The sequence below is a fragment of the Pollachius pollachius genome, assembly GCF_949987615.1.
Source record: "Pollachius pollachius genome assembly, chromosome: 5".
Classification (NCBI taxonomy): Eukaryota; Metazoa; Chordata; class Actinopteri; order Gadiformes; family Gadidae; genus Pollachius; species Pollachius pollachius.
Window position 1 is genome coordinate 2,419,476 of NC_136938.1, and position 22,862 is coordinate 2,442,337.

The 22,862-nt window shown below is 45.8% G+C and overlaps 2 protein-coding genes across 2 annotated transcripts; one reads left to right on the forward strand and one right to left on the reverse strand.

Annotated features, from left to right (window-relative positions):
• Positions 1–14,595: 14,595 nt before the first annotated feature.
• On the reverse strand, positions 14,596–16,232 carry phospho2 (phosphatase, orphan 2). Its single transcript, XM_079737262.1, has 4 exons — positions 16,110–16,232; positions 15,926–16,004; positions 15,652–15,746; positions 14,596–15,300 (listed from the first exon to the last, which is right to left on the reverse strand). The coding sequence occupies exons 1-4, from the start codon at positions 16,111–16,113 to the stop codon at positions 14,732–14,734; spliced, it is 747 nt and encodes a 248-aa protein (XP_079593388.1). The 5' UTR covers positions 16,114–16,232; the 3' UTR covers positions 14,596–14,731.
• Positions 16,233–16,915: 683 nt separating this feature from the next.
• syap1 (synapse associated protein 1) lies at positions 16,916–22,685 on the forward strand. Its single transcript, XM_079736177.1, has 9 exons — positions 16,916–17,253; positions 17,430–17,548; positions 17,638–17,704; positions 18,011–18,084; positions 18,530–18,669; positions 18,917–19,062; positions 19,540–19,589; positions 20,920–21,097; positions 21,839–22,685. The coding sequence occupies exons 1-9, from the start codon at positions 16,998–17,000 to the stop codon at positions 21,961–21,963; spliced, it is 1,155 nt and encodes a 384-aa protein (XP_079592303.1). The 5' UTR covers positions 16,916–16,997; the 3' UTR covers positions 21,964–22,685.
• The last annotated feature ends 177 nt before the right edge of the window (positions 22,686–22,862 follow it).

Sequence of the window (22,862 nt, forward strand, 5' to 3'; positions counted from 1 at the left end):
AACTACACTATTTAATTGGTGATAGTGGATGTTTCTCTGTTTTTTCTCTAATTTACCCATGGTTATTTACCATTCATATATCATAAGTTATTCATAAGTTATTTATTAATGGTTAAACATGAACCTTCCTGTAAAAAGAAGGGTTACGTAACTAGACTAAATTTAAAACTATTTACAATTGACTGCTCTACTGTATAGGCATTGAATAATAATACACAATATTTTAAATAACCAAATAAACTTTTGGCTCTGTAGCATCATGGTATAACTATTTTGAGACTATTTAAAACTGTTACTGGATAAACCAAGATGATCATCTGGAATAGAAAGAGGAGGGCAGGATCACGGAAGCAGACCAAAGAGGACATTACCAGAGAGCAGAAAGCTGAAGCAACACATCCCTAGGTGCTGGTAGGATTCTTCACTGATGAATAATTGTCTTTTCTTGAGAGTTTCTCGTTTGGAAGCAGAAGAAGACAGACTAATAGATTAGCATATTAGACTGACATTTAAAATGATTAACAAAATCTAGAAAGATAACATTGCCAAATACTCAGCTATGTTCAAGGTGAATCATTTCTTGTATGAATATTATTTCTACGCCGATAGTTCCATCAATACGCTGCTACGATACACTACTTTTGAGAATACATTGGCCAGCAAAATATTTGATTTAATATTAGAGCATGATCATGGGAAAGTACAGGCAGCAAAGTTACCAAGGATGCATTCATTGGGACAATGGGTGAACAAGATTATTATAGGGAAACGTTTGCATTGTGGGTAGCGCAATACGCAGGTAACAAAGGTAAGTGGGAGTGACCATAGTGGAGAGTTTAGGATTGGCGGGAGAGGCCAAATTAACTGCAATACACTATGGGAGAAGTGGACATGTCTGAAAGTCTGCAAGCAAGGCTGCAAGAAGGTTAAAGGAATCTACATAACATAGATGTCAGTTGATTGGCTTAGCCTTAGTATCAGACATAGTGGCTCCAGTGGGAACGCAAATATGAACTATCTTAACCTCTCAGTTAGCGAGAGGAAGGGATGTATCTTAAGATACAGGGATAATGTATACAGTTCCTTTTATTGTGAATAGTAATTATGTAAACAAGGTTACTGTAATTTGTATATAACTATTATAGTTATGATTGATATTTCCACAATACTCAGAGTCCCACAGTTCATCCCATTGGCTGGGCACACAGGAGAGGAGACACCATCATCAGTTCTCCTAGCCATCCACAGCCACCGGCCAGCCAGCAAACGTAGAATGATCCACACCTCATCTGTCTGGGCCTCACGGACGATGCTCTGAGCATGAGATGACTCATCTTTGGTGTGAAAACTAAGAATATCAAACATATGTCCATTTGTCCCCCTTTGCCATTTGTGCGCTTCAAGAACCCTGCAGTGGTCAAGAGCTTCCTCCCATGTCTAGTTCTCCTTCACTAAAATCAGGTTGTCCATCTGATAAACATATCTATGGGAACATGATGCACATTGCTCACCATACAACTTGTCTCCCATGATGCGGACAAACCTGTCTTCTGTGTCAGGTTCTGGAGATGCCCAGTTCATCGTATCGTATGTCTGGTTGTTCACCCACTTCCACACATTCAGGTCCGTGTCCTCCTTGTGCAGACCGATCCAGCAGGTAGGCTGGGTCGCATCGGGATTAGTTAATTCAGCACAAAGGTGTTGTACCATTTCAAAGTCATCTTGATTTCTCATGATGGCTAAGTCCCAATGGTACGGTTTGTAAACATTATCTATAGACTTGCAACTTCGCCAGGCTTCCTCCCAGGTAAACTGTTCAACTGACCTCCATTGACCCAATTCATAATGTTTATCTAATAGAGAGGCGTCCGCATGAGGCGGTTGGCTGATGGGAAGTGAGAGAATGAAGAAAATTGGGTAGTTGGTAAATGGATTCTTCATGATTTCTCTCTGGATTCAAAGGTGAAATGGTCTGATCTCCTCTGATAACGGCTTCTTCTCCTCACAAGATCCACTGAATTTGTTCACTATTAACTCCTATCTTTAAATAGTCTGAGAAGATTGAGGGAGGGAGGGAGAGAGAGAGATCGTTAAAGTCATTGAATTTGATTGTATTTACCAGCAGGTAAAAGTCAAGGGGAATGTGGAAAATAATTTTAATTTCAACAATGTGACACACATTGAAACTTCTTTACATGTATTTTTTTTCCAATCTTGAGCTATATGAAACAATTGTATGGACTTAACCCTAATATGACAATGACATGTCATCAGGAATCCACTGAGACGATACAGATTCTTCCAGATCTAAAAGACCTTGCCCTCTCTATAACACCGGCTCTGTGACCACGGCCACGCTGAAACACTAGTTCATCCTAGAGTTGCATTTGAAAGATGGAGAAAGGATGCCAAATGAGCTAGTTTATAGTTGGCAAACAGTAAGTGAAATGCAAATTAAAAAATTAGCTGAAGACCTTAGTGTAGGACTAGTGGTTGCATGCTGAAGTACACAACTTGTCGTTGTCAAAATAGAATAATTGCGCTTGTCTCAGAATATGATGTTGTGCTTTGCTCGTCGTGCGCTCTTGTATTTCAGTGTCAACCTGACAGCCCGGAGGAGCTGTGGGTCTGAGGAGGACTTTTGGAATATTGGTGTCAATTAATTTATTATTATTCATATTGTACTTTTAATTGTGGGTGTATTATGATATGTATGTTTTAAAGTTAGCAAGATATCAAACAGGACAGTATTCTCACTCTTATATGATTGCTGTATTTAACATGATTTAGTTCTTAATAGTTTGCAACAGAGTACAGCTCGTATGAGGTCTTGGATTATGGCCGCACAGCGAAGGCCTCAGATGAGGTAACATCAGGTTTTAATCCAAGGCAATCATGTGATCATTCATCACATGATCTGTCACTCAGGTTCAATAAGGTATTCTTGTAATAGGTAACTGGAATATTGATTGTGCTGTTTCCCAAATAACTAAAACAATTCCAATGATGTGTCATTAATATCAAACAAAAGCTTTTGACATTGAGAGTGACACCCACACACAGATTCTATAAAATGCAAAATAAATGCAATATAAAACAAACACACATCATTGTTTGACATTAAAATATCTCCATTTGGATACAAGGGCAGATTGAGAGCAACTAACAAACACAAGCTAAACCGTATGTAGTAAGATAGAAAGAAAGCATGAGCCAACAGTGATTCAACTCCAATAAATGGGTAAAAAGTAATGGTGCTGAAGATACTGGTTCAGAATGTAAATGAGGTGATGTTTTCCTCTTCCTGAATTGTACAGAAAAAGGGTGTGTGGATGAGGTGATGAGTCGCCCCCAGACTGCTGCCACTCTGTTCCTCTGCTGGATGGAGCTGAAGACGTTGTTGAAATTCCAAAAATGGTGTCAGATGTAATGGTGTTGAAGATAGTGGTTCGTAATGTCAATGAGGGGTGGTTTTCAAATAAGGGCATTTTACTCTTGAAGATGCAACGTAAACGATTTGGCCAAATTATGACAGCCTCCATACTAATAGGGGGCAGCATATCACCAGAGAGGTGTGCTGTCCCTCCGGTCTGAACCAGCGCTACCGAGTGACAGCTGGCGCAGTACCTGAGCTCCTCCTGGATCACCAACTCCTCATCCTATCAGGGAGAGTCTTGATTATTATTTTACCTATATTTTAGATCAATTTATTTCGATTGGCAATGTCTGCCCCATAGAGGTTGATCCCAGAACTCATGGGTTGTCCTCAAAATAAATAACCTTGGTGCGGAAAGATGTTTATATGTGTATTTGTCACACATTCAAAATAAAAAAGCTGGTAATCACCAAAATCATATCTCATTTGGCAATACAAATTATATTAATTCCCATTCAAGTGGTAACACAGTGAAAATAACAAAGAAAGACCACTGGGGGGAAGTTTGAACGGGAAATCTTGAATTCAATACAAGCAACACTGACACTCAGAAGAACATTTTTATTAACATTACCAAACATAGGCAATCATAGGACACATGAATAGGACAAATGTATGCATTATAAAAGAGAAGAATCCGAAACAAACCTCTAGGAAAAATGATTTTCTCAAATGAATTAGAGGCTGTTTAGTCTTGACGTGGTCAAGACTAAACAGCAAAAATGGTTTCTCCCATTCTGTTACAACATCTGTGAAGCTTTATTAGTCTATTTAGATAAACATCCTTTAAAAGGTAATGACAACATTTAAAACAAGCCAAACTATATTCATAATGATTCAAATTTACCAGGCGAACAAATATATAATAGCAATAAATGTATCAAATTGATTTGCACATTAAACTGACACCTAAGATTATTTAAAAAATCTAGAAAGATAACATTGTCAAAATACTCAGCTATGTTCAAGGTAGATCATTTCTTGTATGAATATTATTTCTACACTGATAGTCTGTTCCATCAATAAGCTGCTATTCAAAGCTCAGGTGCTGCCCTTTGGAAGCAGAAGAAGTTCCTCCTCTCAACACAGCTTCTAGCTTGCGTGCCTTCCTCAGATAAAGTCCCACAGTTCATCCCATTGGCTGGGCACACAGGTGAGGAGACACCATCATCGTTTTTCCCATCCATCCACAGCCACCGGCCAGCCAGCAAACGTAGACCGATCCACACCTCATCTGTCTTGGCCTCACGGACGATACTCTGAGCATAAGATGACTCTACTTCGGAGAAGTAGAGTCATAAGATGACTCTACTTCGAAAACTTAGGAGATCAAACATATATCAATTTATCCACCTTTTCCATTTGGACACTTGGAGAGCCCTGCAGTGGTCAAGAGCTTCCTCCCATGTCTTGTTCTCCTTCACTAAAATCAGGCTGTCCAACTGACAAACATATCTATTGGAACATGATGCACAATGCTCACCATACAACTTGTCTCCCATGATGCGGACAAACCTGTCCTCTGTGTTAGGTTCTTCAGAGGCCCAGTTCATCGTATCATATGTCTGGTGGTTCACCCACTTCCACACATTCAGGTCCGTGTCTTCCTTATGCAGATCGATCCAGCAGGTCGCATTGGGATTAGTTAATTTAGCACAAAGTTTTTCTACTATTTCAAAGTCATCTTGATTCCTCATGATGGCTAAGTCCCAATGGTATGGTTTGTAATCATGATCTATAGATCTGCAACTTTCCTCCCAGGTCAACTGTTCACCTGAATTCCATTGACCCAAAGTATGATGTTTAACTAGCAGAGAGGCGTCCACATTATGCGGTTGGCTGATGGGAAGTGATAGAATGAAGAAGATGATCAGGTCGTTTGTGAATGTATTCCTCATGATTCTTGTGCAGATTTAGAGGTGGAGTGGTTTGATGTTCTCAGATAAAGGCTGCTCGTCCAGACAAGGTCCACTGAATTAGTGGTTCACCATTCGTTCCTTTAAATAGTCTGAGAGAGGGAGGGAGAGAGGACCATCCCTTATTCCACCTTGGTGACCTATTGGCATTTTGAGTTGTTGGCCAGCATTTGCTTAACATTTAACACTATTTACAACTTTGGTTATTCATTTAGATGCCGTACTTGTTAATTGTTGTTGTTAGAATGTAAATGCAATCAAGCAAAAGTCAGCTTGATAGAGGGTCAATTTGATTATTGTTACTGGCTGGCAAGTTTGTCAATGTTTCATTTGGACATTTCATTGTAAGTAACTAAGAAAGCAGCCTGTCAACAGGCTTAAGTTATAGAGTTGTACATCCTTATTCATATTGTCAATGGCTACATTGATGAGTAAAGACATTGACCATGATGTTCTTAGTATTTGACAGTATTTCCTTTATTCATTTCCACGTTATCATACATTAGGTTATGTAATCCAGATATTTTCTTACTTAGTAGCTGGTGCATTAGGATATTCAATATCTCAACGTAGCAAGTTGACCAATAGGCCAATATATTCTGTATTACTGCTGTCTTTTATTATCACTGTATTGATTAAGTTATTAAAGGTTTGCAGCTTGTGTAATGTCCAGGATTAAGGCAGCATAGTTGGCAGTAGGCTTCCGATTCAGGGGACCAATATGAGGGGAAGTTTGGAGTTGGGGTCCATTATCAACAACATATCTCATGTTGTTTCTAAATAAAAGGGGGATACATTTGATGTTTCTATTACTAAATAGAAATGGGCTAAATGTAATGGTTTACTTTGCTGTGTCCGATAGACACAAGACATATTACCAACTGTGGCTAATAGGGTATTGTCGTTCTTGCAATAGGGAACTGGAAAAGGAATATTGCTTATCTCCATCTAATAATCTAAATTCCTTTGACTTTAAGAATAACACACACACACACACACATGCAAAATGAATGCTAAACTAAACAAACACACATCAATAGTTTAACATAATGACTGATTCAAATCACAGCATTTGGATTAAGGAGACAAACAAACAAACACAAACTAAAGAAATTAGCAGGAAGCAGCTCTGTACCCCTATACGAGCAATCCGTGGATCATCACCTAGAACGTACCTCTGTACTCTTTAGTTTGGCTCCTAGGGCTGATAGGTACTGGATTAGAGGGCCTACATGTTTCTGCTCCACCCTGCCCCTTCTAACCATGACTCTGTTTGTTGCTGGGATTGGGACTGGGGGTCTGGAATACTCTTTCCTATATTGTTTTACAAATGTTTGTTTGTTTTACTACCACAAGAATAGAAATTAACACAATCACTCAATGGAAACCTGACATGATGCAACGCATTCAAATCAGGTCCAAAGTAATGACAAAGTTACCCCTTCGTGAGGTGACTTCACACCCACGCACCTCCATTCCAACTTAAACATACAAATATATTAACAAATTGCTGATTTGCACACTGACTGATTAAAATTTAGAACATTTGGATACAGCGTCATATCAGATAAGGCAGAGTATGGACCAACAAACTAACAACACTGAAATAAAACTAATAAACATAACAATCTCAATCAATGTACTGAATAGGACACAAGAATGATACAATAGCATTTATATTGAAGTGAAGTGGGGGTGTCCCTCCATAGACTCCGGCCAGTTAGTCAATATAAGCCACCCTAACATTCTCGGCATAAGCTTGATATTTTCAGTGCTAATTTAGGAGATCAAATGCTGGAGTGTCATACAAGGCCTTCCGTTGGTCCCCTGCTGATTCATACAAGACCAATCCAGGGTTAAAGCTCAACCTCGGCTGTGTTCCTTGCGGTGGCTAACTCTTATTTACTCCTATAGTTAAATAGTTGGATAGAGAGCGAGGGAGGAGGGAGGGAGGAACCTCTCCGGGAACCATCCCCTTATCGTGGTGGAGAGGTTTGTGTGCCCCTATGAACCTGAGGGCTGTGTTGCCCTCTGATCCGACTAAGAATGGTTCATTGTACTTTAAAAGCAAGTACAGTTTAGCTGTGAGGAGTTGTGCCTCACAGCCCTATATTATGCACATTGTAAAGTTCAACAGTATAGAGAATCCAATCATCGCAAATCCTATACTTCCAGTGGCGGGAGTCCGCAGGAATCATGTGGCAGATGGAGGAGCTGATCCCCCCATGGGGGGCAGTATGACGTCAGGACCCCAAACCTGAAAGGGAGGGTTCAGTCTGAACACAGTGACCCATTTAACGCACTCCTGCGTTGTCGGAGACCACTTATAATGGGAACCTCCAACACAAACACAGTGAGAGAAGAAGCAAGGCTGGCAGAGCTAGCACACTGTGCCAAGGAAAGGGGAGTGGAAATCCTGGGAGTCCAGGAGCACAGGAGAGTACATGAACAGGACCAGATAGTCTACTTCAGAGTGGGGAGTTACTTGTTCATCACCTCATCAGCATGGCGAAACAAGGCCCAGGCAGCCACGGGAGGTGTGGGGCACACCGACAGGATCCTTATCGCAGACTTTGACGGCAACCCAGCTACAACCATCATGGTAGTGTACTCACCTACCAATTAGCGCCAATCGAGAAAGTGGAAGACTTCTATGGGGACCTTAGAACAGCACTCCGGGATGTTCCGGCTCACAACTTCCTAGCAATTCTGGGGGACCTCAACGCGAGGCTCGGATCAGGGGATGCACCCATCACGTATCATGAAAGCACTAACCGCAACGGTGAACAACTTGCTGCCCTGCTAACGGAACACGAGCTACTGGCTGCGAACACCTTGTTCCAGAAGAGAATGGGCAAGAGATGGACCTTCCAGGTCCGGGCTTCTGGTATGCTCCGTCAGCTGGACTACATACAGGGGTGCAACGGATCACAAAACTAATGGTTCGGATCGTCACACATTTTTTGAGTCACGGGTCGGATCATTTTCAGATCAACAACAAAAAAGATAACAAATGTGACTTTAAATAAAATCTTCAAATGTGTAAAAACAAAATAAAGTGAAAAATTAGGTAATAATCCTGCTTCCATTAAGCATTGTAAATATTTACTATGCTACCGGTTCCAGTTCCGGTCCCCCTTTCAATGGGATTTACGAAACACCAAATAAAACACGACAGAAACTGTATTTCGCTACGATACTTCAACGAACACCACTAACCACTCTGTGAGTTGCACATTTCTGAAAACGAACGTTTAGGGTTGTTTTAAGGACAGGTTTGTGAATGCTCAAACCCAGCCATTCTGAATCAGGCAGGTGCGAATCGAAATGAGCCAAATACCTTAGACAGGACCAATAGTCAACATTTCGGTGTGTCAACCACTATATTTCATCCTAGACAAACCAGAAAGGGGGCTCAATGTGCTAAATACCGGAATTGTCCTTTAAACATGCGCTGATCACGTGAACGCAAAACTTTTTTTCTTCTTTTTTTTTATCAGCCGATCCGCGGATCATGGGTAACCCGTGGACCGTTGCACCACTACTACGTACTGATAAGGCGCAAGTGGAGGACTTCGATCCTGAACACGTTTGACTGTGTTGGCTCAGACCACAGAGTGGTTTCCATGAGGGTGCGACTGAGCCTGAGGGTCCCCAAGCCAAGCCCAAAGATCCACCATGACTGGAAGACCTTTTCGGGAAGCCCCGACCTCAAAGCCAGTTACACAGTTGAAGTGAGGAACGGCTTCCAACTGCTGGATATGGAGGAAGGGCCTAGCACAGTGTATGAGCGGTTGGTTGCAGCGAACGTGGAAGCAACCAGGGAGTGAGTACCGAAGGAGAGGATCAGAATCTCCCCAAGGTGTAGACATTCAGAGGTCATGCAGGCACGTGCAATGGTGGAGGAGGCGCGACAAAGCTTTGAACGCGAACGGTCCACCGAGAGGCGTGGAGCATTGAACGAGGCCAAAGAAAGACTCTTCAATACCTACGACAAGATAAAAGGGGGAGAGCTGATGGAGAAGGTACGGAAAATGGAGGCAGCGCAGGGGGAACAACGGTATGGGGAGTCACGGAGGGTCATAAATGAGATGAGTGGGCGCAAGAGGTCGAAGGATGGACAGGTAGCAGGCTGCAGCCCAGAGGACAGAGTGACAACCTGGTTCACCCACTTCCGTGATCTCCTCGACACCCAGCCGAGAGTGGATGGAGCTGAGGAAGAAATATCGGCAGTCCTAAGACATCTCAAAATTGACGATGGCCCCTTTACAATTAGCGAGCTCGCAGCAGTAAAATCCACCCTGAAGCAAGGGAAAAGTGCCAGACAGCATTCCCCCAGAGGTCCTTCAAAACTGCAAGCTCGACGACATCATCCTGGAGATCTGCAACCTAGCTCTGATGGAAAACATCAAGCCCGATATGTGGTCTCTTTCCAACATCATCCCGGTGCCTAAATCTGGAGATCTCTTAAAGCCAGACAACTACCGAGGCATCAGTCTGACATGTATCATCGCAAAGATGTTCAACCGTATGATACTGAATCGGATACTGGGTGCCATCGACCCTCACCTGAGAGAGAACCAAAATTACTTTAGAGAGGGGAGAGCCACCGTATCCCAGATCCTAGCCTTAAGGAGGATCATCGAAGAGGTAAAAAAGAACAACCGGACAGCGGTCCTGTGTTTTATTGATTTCAAAAAAGCTTTTGACTCAATACACAGAGGAGTGATGATGACCATTCTTAAGACTTACGGTGTCCCTCCAAACCTACTTCGGGCAATAGGTACCATGTATGAGGGTACAAGAGCAAGGGTGGTAACCCCAGATGGCGACAGTGAGGAGTTTGACATCCTAGCAGGGGTGAAACAAGGAGACACCCTCGCCCCCTTCCTCTTCATTATAGTGCTGGACTACGCACTCAGGCAAGCCATCAGTGGACGAGAGCTGGAACTCGGCTTCACCATTACACCGAGGAGGTCTAGGAGATTCCTTGCCGTAGTCCTAACAGACCTGGGCCATGCAGACGACATCAGCCTGATATCGGACCGTGTAGAACACGCACAGGAGCTCTTGACCAGAGTGGAGACGGAATGTGCCAAGGTTGGTCTCAGGCTAAATGCCAAGAAAACCGAGGTAATCACCTACAACATCCTCCCGGACCATCCACCCCTAATTACAACAGGGGACATTGCTCTGAAGGTAGTCAATGACTTCAAGTACCTGGGCTCATGGGTGAACTCATCAGAGCAAGACCTGAAAGTGAGGAAGGCGCTCGCTTGGAGGGCCCTGAATTGCATGGCCTGTGTATGGAAATCCAACCTCCCCAGAAACATCAAGCTCAGCTTCTTTAACGCGACCATGGAGTCTGTTCTACTGTATGGCTGTGAAACCTGGACCCTGAAGCCCACACTACAGGAGTCTCTGGATGGGTGCTAGTAATGCGCGATATAAACGATATACGATATAAACGATAAAAAAAAATGGCCTACGATAGATTTTAATTCTATCGCTCTATCGCGATAATGCATGTTGATGACGCAAAATACAATGTTTAATTTTTGGTTTGGTGCGGTTCCATTTCACATTGCAATTTTCGCAACAATGCCAGAATTTGTCAACAAACCCGCATGTGTGCAAAGAACGTTAAATCATTGGACAAAAAGGTCCGGGGGGGGGGAAGCACCGGTGAAAGTAAACAATCATCAATATCCAGCGTGATAAACATTGATCTGCGGAGCGATCCAACTCCTTCTCCCTCATCCTGACTCGGAATGTGTTAAATGCATCGGCATTTTTAAGTTATGTTTTCCAGCATACTTTTTACTTTCTTTTGTCGGACCGTCGGGTGGTGGCTCAACATGGAGCAAAGAGGAGACGGAATGTCTTTTGGATATCGGACCCAAATATCCAATAGACGTTCCGTCTCCTCTTTGCTCCATGTTGAGCAACGTCTCCGAGACCACCTCTCCGGCTGGGTCAACCTCCTTTTGATCGATAAAAAATCTTAAAAATCTTAACAATAAATGATCGATCATCAATTAATCATGCCCATCCCTAATTGTCAGTGTCTGTTCCTTATCTAAAAAGACACCAGTTTTTCCTGTTCTCTGCATCTTGGGTGGCATTTAAGAACCAAGGACTTAAACTAAGTGTAGTGCCTTTAAGAATGGTTTGCACTTAAGGAAAGAAACCCAATACTAATTTTATTTATCTGCAACATTATGTTGAATGATTACAGTGTTTCACAATAAATGTTCTCGAAATGACATGCTATATTTCTTTTTTTAAAATACATTTAGCAGTTTGGCTTTCCTTAGAGTCTATGTAACCTGTTTTGAAACGGTTATTTTAGGATTTTATATCGTGATATATATCGTTATCGCAAGATGCTGCAATGTATATCGCAATATGGATTTTAGGCCATATCGCCCATCCCTAATGGGTGCTACACCAGAATGCTCCGCACATTACTTAACATCAACCAGAACGTGCATGTTACCAACAAGCATCTGTATGGTGGGCTACCAGGGCTGAGCGAGAAGGTAGCAGCCAGGAGAATGAGACTGGCCGGTCATTGCCAGAGACACCGCAAGCTTCCAGCAAGCAGGCTGGTGCTATGGGAACCAACACACGGGCATCGATCAAGAGGACGTCCCACAACAACAAACGTGGACATACTTCTGAAAGATGTGGGAGCAGAAAGCACTGGCGAAATAGCCAGATGCATGGAGGATCGAGAGGATTGGAAGCACCACTGGAGGACTCGTCCGAGTACGACCTAGAGAGAGGAGGGAGGAGGGACACCTGATTCCACCAGGTCAGACATGGGCAGCATGTGAGAGACAGGTAAAGAGAGACAGGTAGAGGGAGACAGGTAGAAAGAGATACAGGTATAGGGATGGACAGGTCGAGGAAGAGAGGTAGTGGGAGAGACAGGTAGAGGGAGAGACATGTAGAATGAGGGAAAGGTAGAGGGAGAGACAGGTAGAGGGAGGGACAAGTAGAAAGAGACAGGTAGAAGGAGACAGGTATATATATATATATATATATATATATATATATATATATATATAGATATATATATCTATATATATATACACACATCCAAGTTATTTAGTAATTTACTAGGAAATAAGTTTGATCAAAGGAATCTTTTTTATGCCCATAAGACATCGGTCTGCTCAGGATCCTTGCCCTGGTTGTAAGCAATTGTTATTTAGGGATCTTGCTGTATGCATGTTGTTCAGCCTGGAGTGTCTCATACAGGTAGAGCGGTCTGTATGGCCGTCTGGATGGAGGTCGGGACAGAGTGCAGAGGCTGTGCAGGTACACGTTTCAAACCTTTCCATAAAGGGTACAGCCCAGCTGAGTCCCACGCAGAAACCGCTCACAGGCCACCTTCCCGGCCAAACATCTAGACCACCATCCTCCAGTCGGCCCTCACCTCATGGAGGGCTGGATGAAGAGCGACCTTCTACCAAGGCTGGCAACATGCTTGCGACTGCTGCGCCCAGCGGCCTGAGGGAGAGGGGGGGAGCCGGGACAAAGGAGAGAAGGAAGAGAAGGAGGAAGAAGGAAGCAGCCAGGAGGGCCAAAGCCGTCAGACAATAACCTGGTTCAGTAAAAGGACTATTTGTGTTGCATTTGTGCGTCATTCTATTCACATTGCCTGCCTGATGATGTTAAATTAAACATGCTCCAGTGTAAAGTCATTTGTAGGGTGGAGGTCAGGATCCAAGCCTCCCCCCTTTCTGCTGTATCGTGTTCTTCCTGAGTGTGTAAGGCTGAAGACCTCAAGAGGGCCCCGTGTTCAACAGTGATGATCCACAGTTGATTGCTCTGACCACAGAGAAAGCCCTGCAGGGCTATGACCCGGACAACGCATTGCATTTGTTCAAAGCTAATTTGTAGTCACCCACTTCACACCAGTGCACAGTACTGTTCACGGTAGCCTGTGTGATCCGTAGTGAGGACCGCTGCAAGTCTGTGCAGTAGATCGTTCCTGGATGCTCTCCTGCTGCCTGTCCATCCATAATGTCCTCCTCCCCTCCATGGGCTTAACCGCCTGTTCTCAACAGCCTTATAGTGAAGTGCAGGCGTGGAGCAGCCACTTGTGTTGACAAAGCCCCCTGATCAGGACCCCTGTCCTGATCTCAGCAGAACGCTGAGGCCTTCCTCTGGGGTGATGACCAGCCTAGATCCACTCCAGGTAGGGTCTGCTCTGATGCATATTGATCAGGCAGAGAACCAGGAATGTACTCCTCAAACAAAATGAGATGAACAGGAAGAAAAATGCATTGATGGGCTATGAACCGGACAACTGAGCCTCACGGATGATGCTCTGAGATTGAGCGTACTCTTCTTTTGTATATTATCAACATAGAAAACAGTACTAAGTGTGCTCCTGCACCATTGCAGGCTATTGTTCCAGGTCAGGGCGATTTGAGTGTTCAAATATTCCCTCTCTAGCAGAGGCGTCCACATGAGGCGGTTGGCTGATGGAAAGTGAGAGATTGAAGAACAGGATCAGAAACTTCGTTAATGTATTCCTCGTTACCGCGGCCCCCGGGAGCCAGCCAGGCCCCCCTTTAGGTAACAAACTATAGTAGGGGGCCAGTGGTCCTCATTTTGACCACTTCGACTATGTGAATTTATCTCTAGTAAAATGGTATGTTTGAAGGCTTTAAGTTTAAACCAACCGGAAGTGACCACATTGGTTGGTGATCTAGGGGTTGGGTACACTTGGGAATGAGCTAAAGACAGGGGGTCTTTTATATGAACAAGGGCCTAAAGAACGTTCAACATGAACCATTTGGTGGTTCCTGCCCAAGAGGAAGTGATTTTAAGAAAGTCAATAATTCTTCTCATTTATTTTAAGAAAACAAAACAAAAATTACCTGAGTCATTGCACGCATTACATACCTTTATGTCCTTGTGTAAAACCAGGTCACAAAATATGATCACCAATATAAATAGGACTTTCTAAAAACAATAACATAAAAGTAAAAAACAAAGTCCCAGTGGACAGCTGTGATGTGACGGACACAGTCCTGGCTCTCTCTTTGATCCCGTTGACCCTGAGGGAGGACCCCATCCTCCGCTCCCTGCTCCCTGCTCCGCTCCCTGCTCCGCTCCCTGCTCCCTGCTCCGCTCCCTGCTCCCTGCTCCGCTCCCTGCTCCCTGCTCCGCTCCCTGCTCCGCTCCCTGCTCCCTGCTCCGCTCCCTGCTCCGCTCCCTGCTCCGCTCCCTGCTCCCTGCTCCGCTCCCTGCTCCCTGCTCCGCTCCCTGCTCCGCTCCCTGCTCCCTGCTCCGCTCCCTGCTCCGCTCCCTGCTCCCTGCTCCGCTCCCTGCTCCGCTCCCTGCCGTCAGGGTATGCCCGTCAGGGTGTGGCCGGCAGCATGTGGGACCTCAGTTCATCCAGGACCTCCGTGCCGCTGGTCCAGGGAACCACGCGGGCCTTGAGGGAGGAACCCCGGCTCTGCAGCTTGGAGAGCAGCCCCTCTAGGGTGAAGCCCCTCCTGGGCATCACTACGTCGCCCCCCCGCAGGCAAGACGAGGGGCACAGGTCGTTGCCGCCATCGCCAACGTAGATCATCCTGTGGTAGTCCACGCCCACCTCCTCGCACTCCGTCAGGTACGCCTGCAGCGCCGCCCGCTTGCACAGGTTGACGGGGCAGCGGGCGCAATCGTGGGCGTGGTGCCGCCGCACCGTGAGGTAGCCCCGCTCGTCGAAGCGGGCGGGGTTGGTGAGCACACGGTCCACGGCCGAGCGCAGCCCGGCCGCGCCCAAGATCCAGTCGATGAACACGGCGTTGGAGTCCGAGATCACCACGCAGTCCACCGCGCTCTTGTGCGCCGAGATGAAGGCCAGCAGGTCCGCCATGCCCTGCGTGAACGGGATGGTCTCCATGACGACGCGAATGCCGTCGGGGCTCACCGCCTGGTCACCTGATTGGACGGGATGAGACTGGGGTTAGGAGGACGCACAAATACCGAGACGGATACCAGGTCCACACACTGAACTCCAACGCTGACCTATCAGGGACCATGTGGAATATTTCCATTTGATAACAAGTTACTTTTAAGTGCATTCCACTTGCAACGTACACGATTCAAGATCAAATGATCCAATCACTCAACTTGACGACTATCCATATATATTATTATATAGATGTTAATAATAAAAGAAGAACCGCGGCCCAGACGCGCTTTGTTTTTACCTATGAGCTCTTCAGCACTGACATCATCGTGCCCCTACACATAAACTACACATAAACACAACTGGACGCACACACCCACCGATGTAGGCCATGACTCGGCCCATGTAGTCGGTCCACTGGCCCTTCTGGTAGGAGTCCTTCAGTGCGTTGGGGAGGGTCCGGTCTGGGAGACACCTGCATATGAGCACGTTAGGAGTTAGTTTAGTTGGGAACGTCCATGCAGGGTTTGATAAACCGCTTAATACTTTCAGACCAAGAGAGTAAACACTGAATCCAGGGGTTAGACAGTCCAAGCTGAAGACATGATTAAGAGAGGCACGCTGTCTGTTTGGAGGTGCATGCATGCTGTATACCTGATGACCCACGTGTCACTGTTGTCATCCACCACCGTGTGGTCGAAGTCGAAAACCATCAGGGTCTTCATGGTCTCATCTGGAAGGAGATCAGTCTTCAATGGGTTATGAGATCAAAACAGGCAGATGAACGCTACTTTAAAGTGCTACAAAAAACGATGTATTAACACTGTGTTTGTCTTACCCATTTCTTTATTTAGCAGACTGAATAACGAGCAGATGAGGAACTAAACGAACGACAAAGAGAGAGACGAAATCAAATCCTTAGAAGTCGGACTATTTCAGCAGAACAAGCGCTCTCCTCTACCTTCTTCGTTTCCTTTTCCACGGTGAACCAAAGCCTTAATGTGTGTTACAGCCCCCTGTGGTTGACCCAGAGAATACACTAGAGCCTTAATGTGTGGTACTGCCCCCTGTGGTCGACCCAGAGAATACACGTTCACATGGTAGCCAATGTACAGAATGTCGTGGTTAATGTGTAACGTCAAGTTGAATGTCTCACAACACACAGCTCCCCAAACCATTTCCATGTCCTAGTAATAACGCGTATATCATTTCTATAGTTCTTATTGCCATGTTCAAATTTTACTATATGTTGTCCTATAGGAAAGGAAAAAAAGGCAAGTCAAATGAAAACATCTACCTTAATTTCAGGATGTCCCCTGTCAATCAAAACGACCACAATGCATCTATGACTACACAAAGGTCTGTAAAATATATGACTTCTCAAAGAAATTGGTGTTGTGTGTGTGTGGGGGTAAATTGACCAATTTACTTTTTAAAGTTGAATACATTTTTCTTTTCCAAATAGTCTTACATATTTGCTTAAAGGTAACTGAACAATATAAAACCTTATAAAACTCACCCACCGATAGGATGAACTATTACCCGCCGCTAGGACGCGCTGTTAACGGCTGTTACCCGCCGATAGGGGGTTGTACCGCCTGCCAGTAGTGGGCGGCACCGTACAAAATTACAACAACAGCCACGAAGAAGCAGCCGTCGTCCAGTTCCTGGTTCGGCTGTCTCCCCTCTCTTGTTTATCGATCATCGCTCTCCACATCCCGTCAACATGTTTAAGGGGCTCGGGACGTGGCTCGGTCTGGAGCGGGCGGAGGATCCCCCAAGGAGCGGCGACCGTGACCGGTCCAGCCCAGAAGAAAGGATTGTGCAACAACAGAACGAAGTCAACAAACAGCGAACTGAGGAAGACCCGACCGGGACCCAGGAGACCTCCCCGACCGGGACCCAGGAGACCTCCCCGACCGGCACCCAGGAAACCTCCCCGACCCGGAGCCGGGAGACCCAGCGGGATCAGGGACTCAGTGGTTAGAACCCGTTTTCTGCTTAAACTTCTGTGTTGTCATGTCAACATGTTTACTCCCATGTTCCTCTACAGACTAAACTACGGTTCTCCCTCCCGTGTTCCTTTACAGACTAAACGACGGTTCTCCCTCCCTTCCTTTATAGACTAAATTACGGTTATCCCTCCCTTCTTTTACAGACTACATCTTCAGCTTTGCCACCAGTGCCACCAAGAAGATCTCTGAGTCGGTGTCGGGGACGGCGCAGAGTCTGAAGAGGAGCGTGGAGGACGGCAGCATCGACGGCATCCTGGACAAGGTGGGCTGGAGTCCTGAGCCACTGCAGGGGATTCATCATGCATGTGTTCATCATGTATGTGTTCATCATAACGTCTCTCCGCCTTTCAGACGTTTCTGGGAGAGTTCCAGAAGGAGCAGGAGAAGTTTGTCCAAGAAAACAAAGCCAAAAGATCTGGTAGGCCGTCAAACACATTTTATAAATTGATGTTTACATTACATTAGGGTGTGATAGCCTTATTTATCCTTAAATAAGCATTACATTGACAGAAATACATAACATGTAACATGAGTCGTATTTGTGTTGCAATAACAACACATTCTTAGGAGACTGCACTGGTAGGACTGCTTATTTGTGAAGAACTCAACACGGTTCTGATTTTAGTGAGCATGCAAGCAATGTTGTAAAACAGAGTAACTGTCACATAGCACATGCAGCCTGAGTATCGGGACCTTAAAGCTGCTCCTGTTGGGTTTGGATCAGACGCAGCCGTGCCTCCTTGGGTGGGCTACAATGAAGAGGAGACCATCCAGCAGCAGATCCTGGCTCTATCAGCGGTAAGCCAGAGGGAGACGTTTATAAAGAGCCAAATAAATTGAAGCGTGGGTAAATAATTAAATGGTGAAAGGATTTGTCATTATGGGAGACGTTGTTTTGTTTGAAACAGACCGTTTGTCCGGTCCTTGTTCAAAGTATACCATAAGCCTCATTGTCACAATATAATTGGGCCGTAAGTATTTCAATGTATTCAAAAACAGTGACATTGATTTTCAATGTCCCTGTTTAAGTCATGTCGTGTTGATCCCACAAAACTTAATAGGCTTCCTACTCACCAGTACTCATCACCGGTCAGTCCTCTAGGGGCTCAGCAGATCTGAAGGGTTTGTTCTCTCACCTCAGTCAGTCCTCTAGGGGCTCAGCAGATCTGAAGGGTTTGTTCTCTCACCTCAGTCAGTCCTCTAGGGGCTCAGCAGATCTGAAGGGTTGGTTCTCTCACCTCAGGACCGGAGGAACTTCCTGCGGGACCCTCCGGCCGGCGTCCAGTTCACCTTTGACATGGAGCTCATGTCCCCGCTGGCCTGCGTGATGCTGGAGGAGGACCAGCTGCTCAACCGCATGCGCTTTGACCTGGTGCCCAAGCAGTGAGTTAGTGTGTGTCTATGTGTGTGTGTGTATGTGTGTGTGTGTGTTTGTATCATGATAAAACAACTCTACATATAATAAAACAATTCATGTACAATGTTAAAATGATAGATCCCTTTGTCTTTGGCCGGGTCCTGGTGTTCGTCAGAATAGAGTTCACTGGGGTACTATCCTGAGTGGATGCAGTGCAGTCTGGTGCTGTGGTCCCACAGCCCCTGTGGTTCCTAAGCCTCTGTTGTGTTCCAGTGTGAAGGAGGACGTGTTCTGGAGGAACTACTTCTACCGCGTGTCTCTGGTGAAGCAGGCAGCCCAGCTCACCGCCCTGGCGGCCCAGCAGCAGGGAGACGGGGAGAGGGCAGCCGGCCTCTCCCCCCAGGAGGGCCTCTCCACAGGTGAGCTAGCTCTATAGGGATGGAAGGAGTCTCACAAGGGACCTTTCATCACGGATTTCCCAAAAGAGAAACTCCAAGTTTAGATAACATTGTTGGTGTTTAAGCCTGAATCCCTCCAGGTGAAGGGTGTCAATCAATACGTATGATTTGGTACGGCTTCTGAATCCTTGAAACAACAAACTTTGTTACAAGTTGATTATGGCCTTTTTCCCTGTTTAGGGCTGATGATGAGAACTCTGTGGTGACAGACAAACACAGACCTTGTATGCCACCTTTGTCAGTTCCCAGTGTGCACAGCTGTAATTGTGCTTCTTATAAACAGTTTTGACCCAATTCAATGCTGGATGGATAACCAGTTGGCTAGTGTGTTTCTGAGAAGACAATGGCCCTCCCTAGTGCTGCATCGGACACGAGCCCGGGGCTCTGAGCGCCCACAGGAACATCCGGCTCACAGCTTTCTGTTTTCTCCTGTTTCAGAAATTCTGCAAGCCAAGAGCCCCCCTGCCTCCATCGGAGAGGAGCGGAAGGTGAGAGAATGGGTGTGATGAGTTGAGCAGGAGAAAAGGCCCTGTCCTACTGCGTACAGAAGTGTCCTTCTGTGGGTAGTATTGTCCAACTGTGTGTAAAAGTGTCCTACTGTGTATAGAAGTTTCATCTATTGCAAGTATTGTCCCTCAATATTGATAGAAAACTGATAATTGGGTAAAAGTGTATTGTATGGTTTATTGTGTACGCACATAGAACAAGGAGAACGGCCCACACAGATGAGCTAACACCGACTCAGGGTGTCAACAGGATTCACGTCTTAAAAAAATAAATAAATCGTACGAAATAAATCGTACTAAGGAATACAAACGGGTTCATCTGGATGAGTAGGAACCTAACCTATAACTATGAGTTGAGCAACCTATAACTATGAGTTGAGCAGGAGAAAAGGCCCTTCTGCAAGAAATGACATCTTACCTGCTTTTATAGGGTGACCAGGAGTGGGGCAGGGAGGGCTCTGATTGGGTAGTGTGCGGTGATCAGGAATGAGGCGGGGGGGCACTGATTGTGTGGTCGGTTTCGGTGACTTGGCTTAGGTGGTAAAGTGTAGGTCACCCTCTGGAACACAACAAAACCATACTGTATGTCAGTTAAGTTAAGGCAGTGTGCTGTATGTCAATTAAGTTAATGCAGCGTGCTGTATGTCAGTTAAGTTAAGGCAGCGTGCTCCTGTATGTCAGTTAAGTTAAGGCAGTGTCCTGTATGTCAGCTAAGTTAAGGCAGCGTGCTGTATGTCAGTTAAGTTAAGGCAGTGTTTCTGGGAAAATCAACAATGTGGTTGAGCTTGGAGTTGGCAGCTGGTTTGTAACAGGATCCCTCTCTGCCTCTCAGGACATTCATTAGAGCATAGAGCGAATAAACACCTGAATCAAATGGTTTCCCCACAGCTGTGACCACACAGCGGTCACCTGTTTACACAATGCTCTGGAAGTGTCTTACTGTGTGTAGAACTGTGCTACTGCGTACAGAAGTGTCCTTCTGTGGGTAGTAGTGTCCAACTGTGTGTAAAAGTGTCCTACTGTGTACAAAAGTTTAATCTATTGCAAGTATTGTCCCTCAATATTGATAGAAAACTGATTGGGTTAAAGTGTATTGTATGGTTTATTGTGCATGCACACAGAACAAGGAGAACGGCCCACACAGATGAGCTAACACCGACTCAGGGTGTCAACAGGATTCACGTCTTAAAAAAATAAATAAATCGTACGAAATAAATCGTACTAAGGAATACAAACGGGTTCATCCGGATGAGTAGGAACCTAACCTATAACTAACTCCTGGTCTCCCTGCTCCTGTGTCCTGTGGGGTCAGGCCCCGGCGAGGGAGGAGGAGCAGCAGGAGGAGGAGGAGGAGGAGGAGGGCCGCAGCAGTCCCGGCGTGTCGGAGTTTGTGAGCGACGCGTACGACGGCGCGGCGCTCAACCAGGAGGACCTCAGGAAGGAGATAAAGCAGCTGGTGCTGGAGCCCGCCAAGACCCCCTCGCCCGACGGTGAGCTGGGTTCACCAGTCAACCGCTCACCAGTCACCCACTCACCCTTTCACCAGTCACCTGCTCACCAGTCACCCTTTCACCAGTCACCTGCTCACCAGTCACCCGCTCACCAGTCACCCGCTCACCAGTCACCCGCTCACCAGTCACCCGCTCACCAGTCACCCGCTCACCAGTCACCCACTCACCCTTTCACCAGTCACCTGCTCACCAGTCACCCTTTCACCAGTCACCTGCTCACCAGTCACCTGCTCACCAGTCACCCGCTCACCAGTCACCCGCTCACCAGTCACCCACTCACCCACTCACCAGTCACTTGTTCACCAGTCTCCCCCTCACCAGTCACTCGTTGACCAGTCACCCCCTCACCAGTCACCCCCTCACCAGTCACCCGTTCACCAGTCACCCACTCACCCATTCACCAGTCACCCGTTCACCAGTCACCCACTCACCAGTCACCCGCTCCACCGTTCACCTGCTCACATCGGGGTTGGGATAGGCCGAGTTGCACGATTTTTTACCCATTGAACTAAAACAGAGATCATGGCAAGGGGGAGAAAGAGTCCCCTTGCATTTCACATGATGTGGTATGAAGGTAATAACTCACTTAGTTCACTTAGTGAGTTCTTATGAGTCATTAATACCTTATAATAACTAAGTTCCTCTGGTTAAATCCCACATTACCACTACTCCCATCAGTCCCATCACTGCTCCCTCTCACCCCCTCTCCTCCTCCCTCAGAGGAGCCGGCGGACTGGGAGAAGGAGCTGCAGCAGGAGCTGCAGGAGTACGAAGTGGTCCCTGAGTCAGACAACAAGGACGACCAGTGGGACCAGGAGATCGAGAAGATGCTGCAGGACAGCTAGACTCAGCTGGACCCAGGACCTCCTCCTCTGGGCTCCTGAACCTCCTCCTCTGGACTCCTGGTCCTCCTCCTCTGGTCCTCCTCCTCTGGTGCGCCCCTCGGAGGAGGACGGAATACCCAAACACCAAACTGCAGTTTGGGAGTCTCTCTCTCTCTCTCTCTCTCTCTCTCTCTCTCTCTCTCTCTCTCTCTCGGGGGGGGGGGGGGGGTGTCCACCTGCTTATCAGGAAGGCCTTGTGGCTCTTCTTTATGAGTGCATCTTAACGCTTTTCAGCAATCTCTTCTTTTCGTGAAGATCAATGTAATGATGAGGGGAAACAGCTAGGGGGCGCTGTGGAGGTGATAGCAGCCGTGTTCTGGTAGAGGATGCTGCTGTGTCGAGTTCCAGACTATTTTAGATCCATCCCTGATTCTGTTGCACACTGAAGGGCTGCGGTTCATTCCAGCATAATGTGTATAGTTCCATAACTGTAGATAATCAAGAGTCTGTCCCCAAACCGCTTCAGGACACAGTGTTGTTCTGGATCTGGTTTGCTATCTGGTATGTTCCTGTTTCTTCCTCCAACACGTTTCCAACGTCTCTACACAAGATATTAAACCCAAAAGGTATATTTCCTAATTCCTTTGTTATCCTATACAGATTATACTTGGGTTAAGGTATGAATGTATGAACTATTGGATTTTGCTTAATAAGTCTGGAAGTTGATATGAAAAACTCTAATAATAAACATTAGTATACATCCAGCTTACATGTGTCTTTAGTACAAAGCGAACAATTCACGTTTTTGCTACTTTGCATAAATGTATTTGTCATATAATCAAATGCACTTTTATGATGCTTTTCTAGGTATCCGATTTATTTTTTATTCTTCTCATTCACTACATTTATTTAGTTAAACA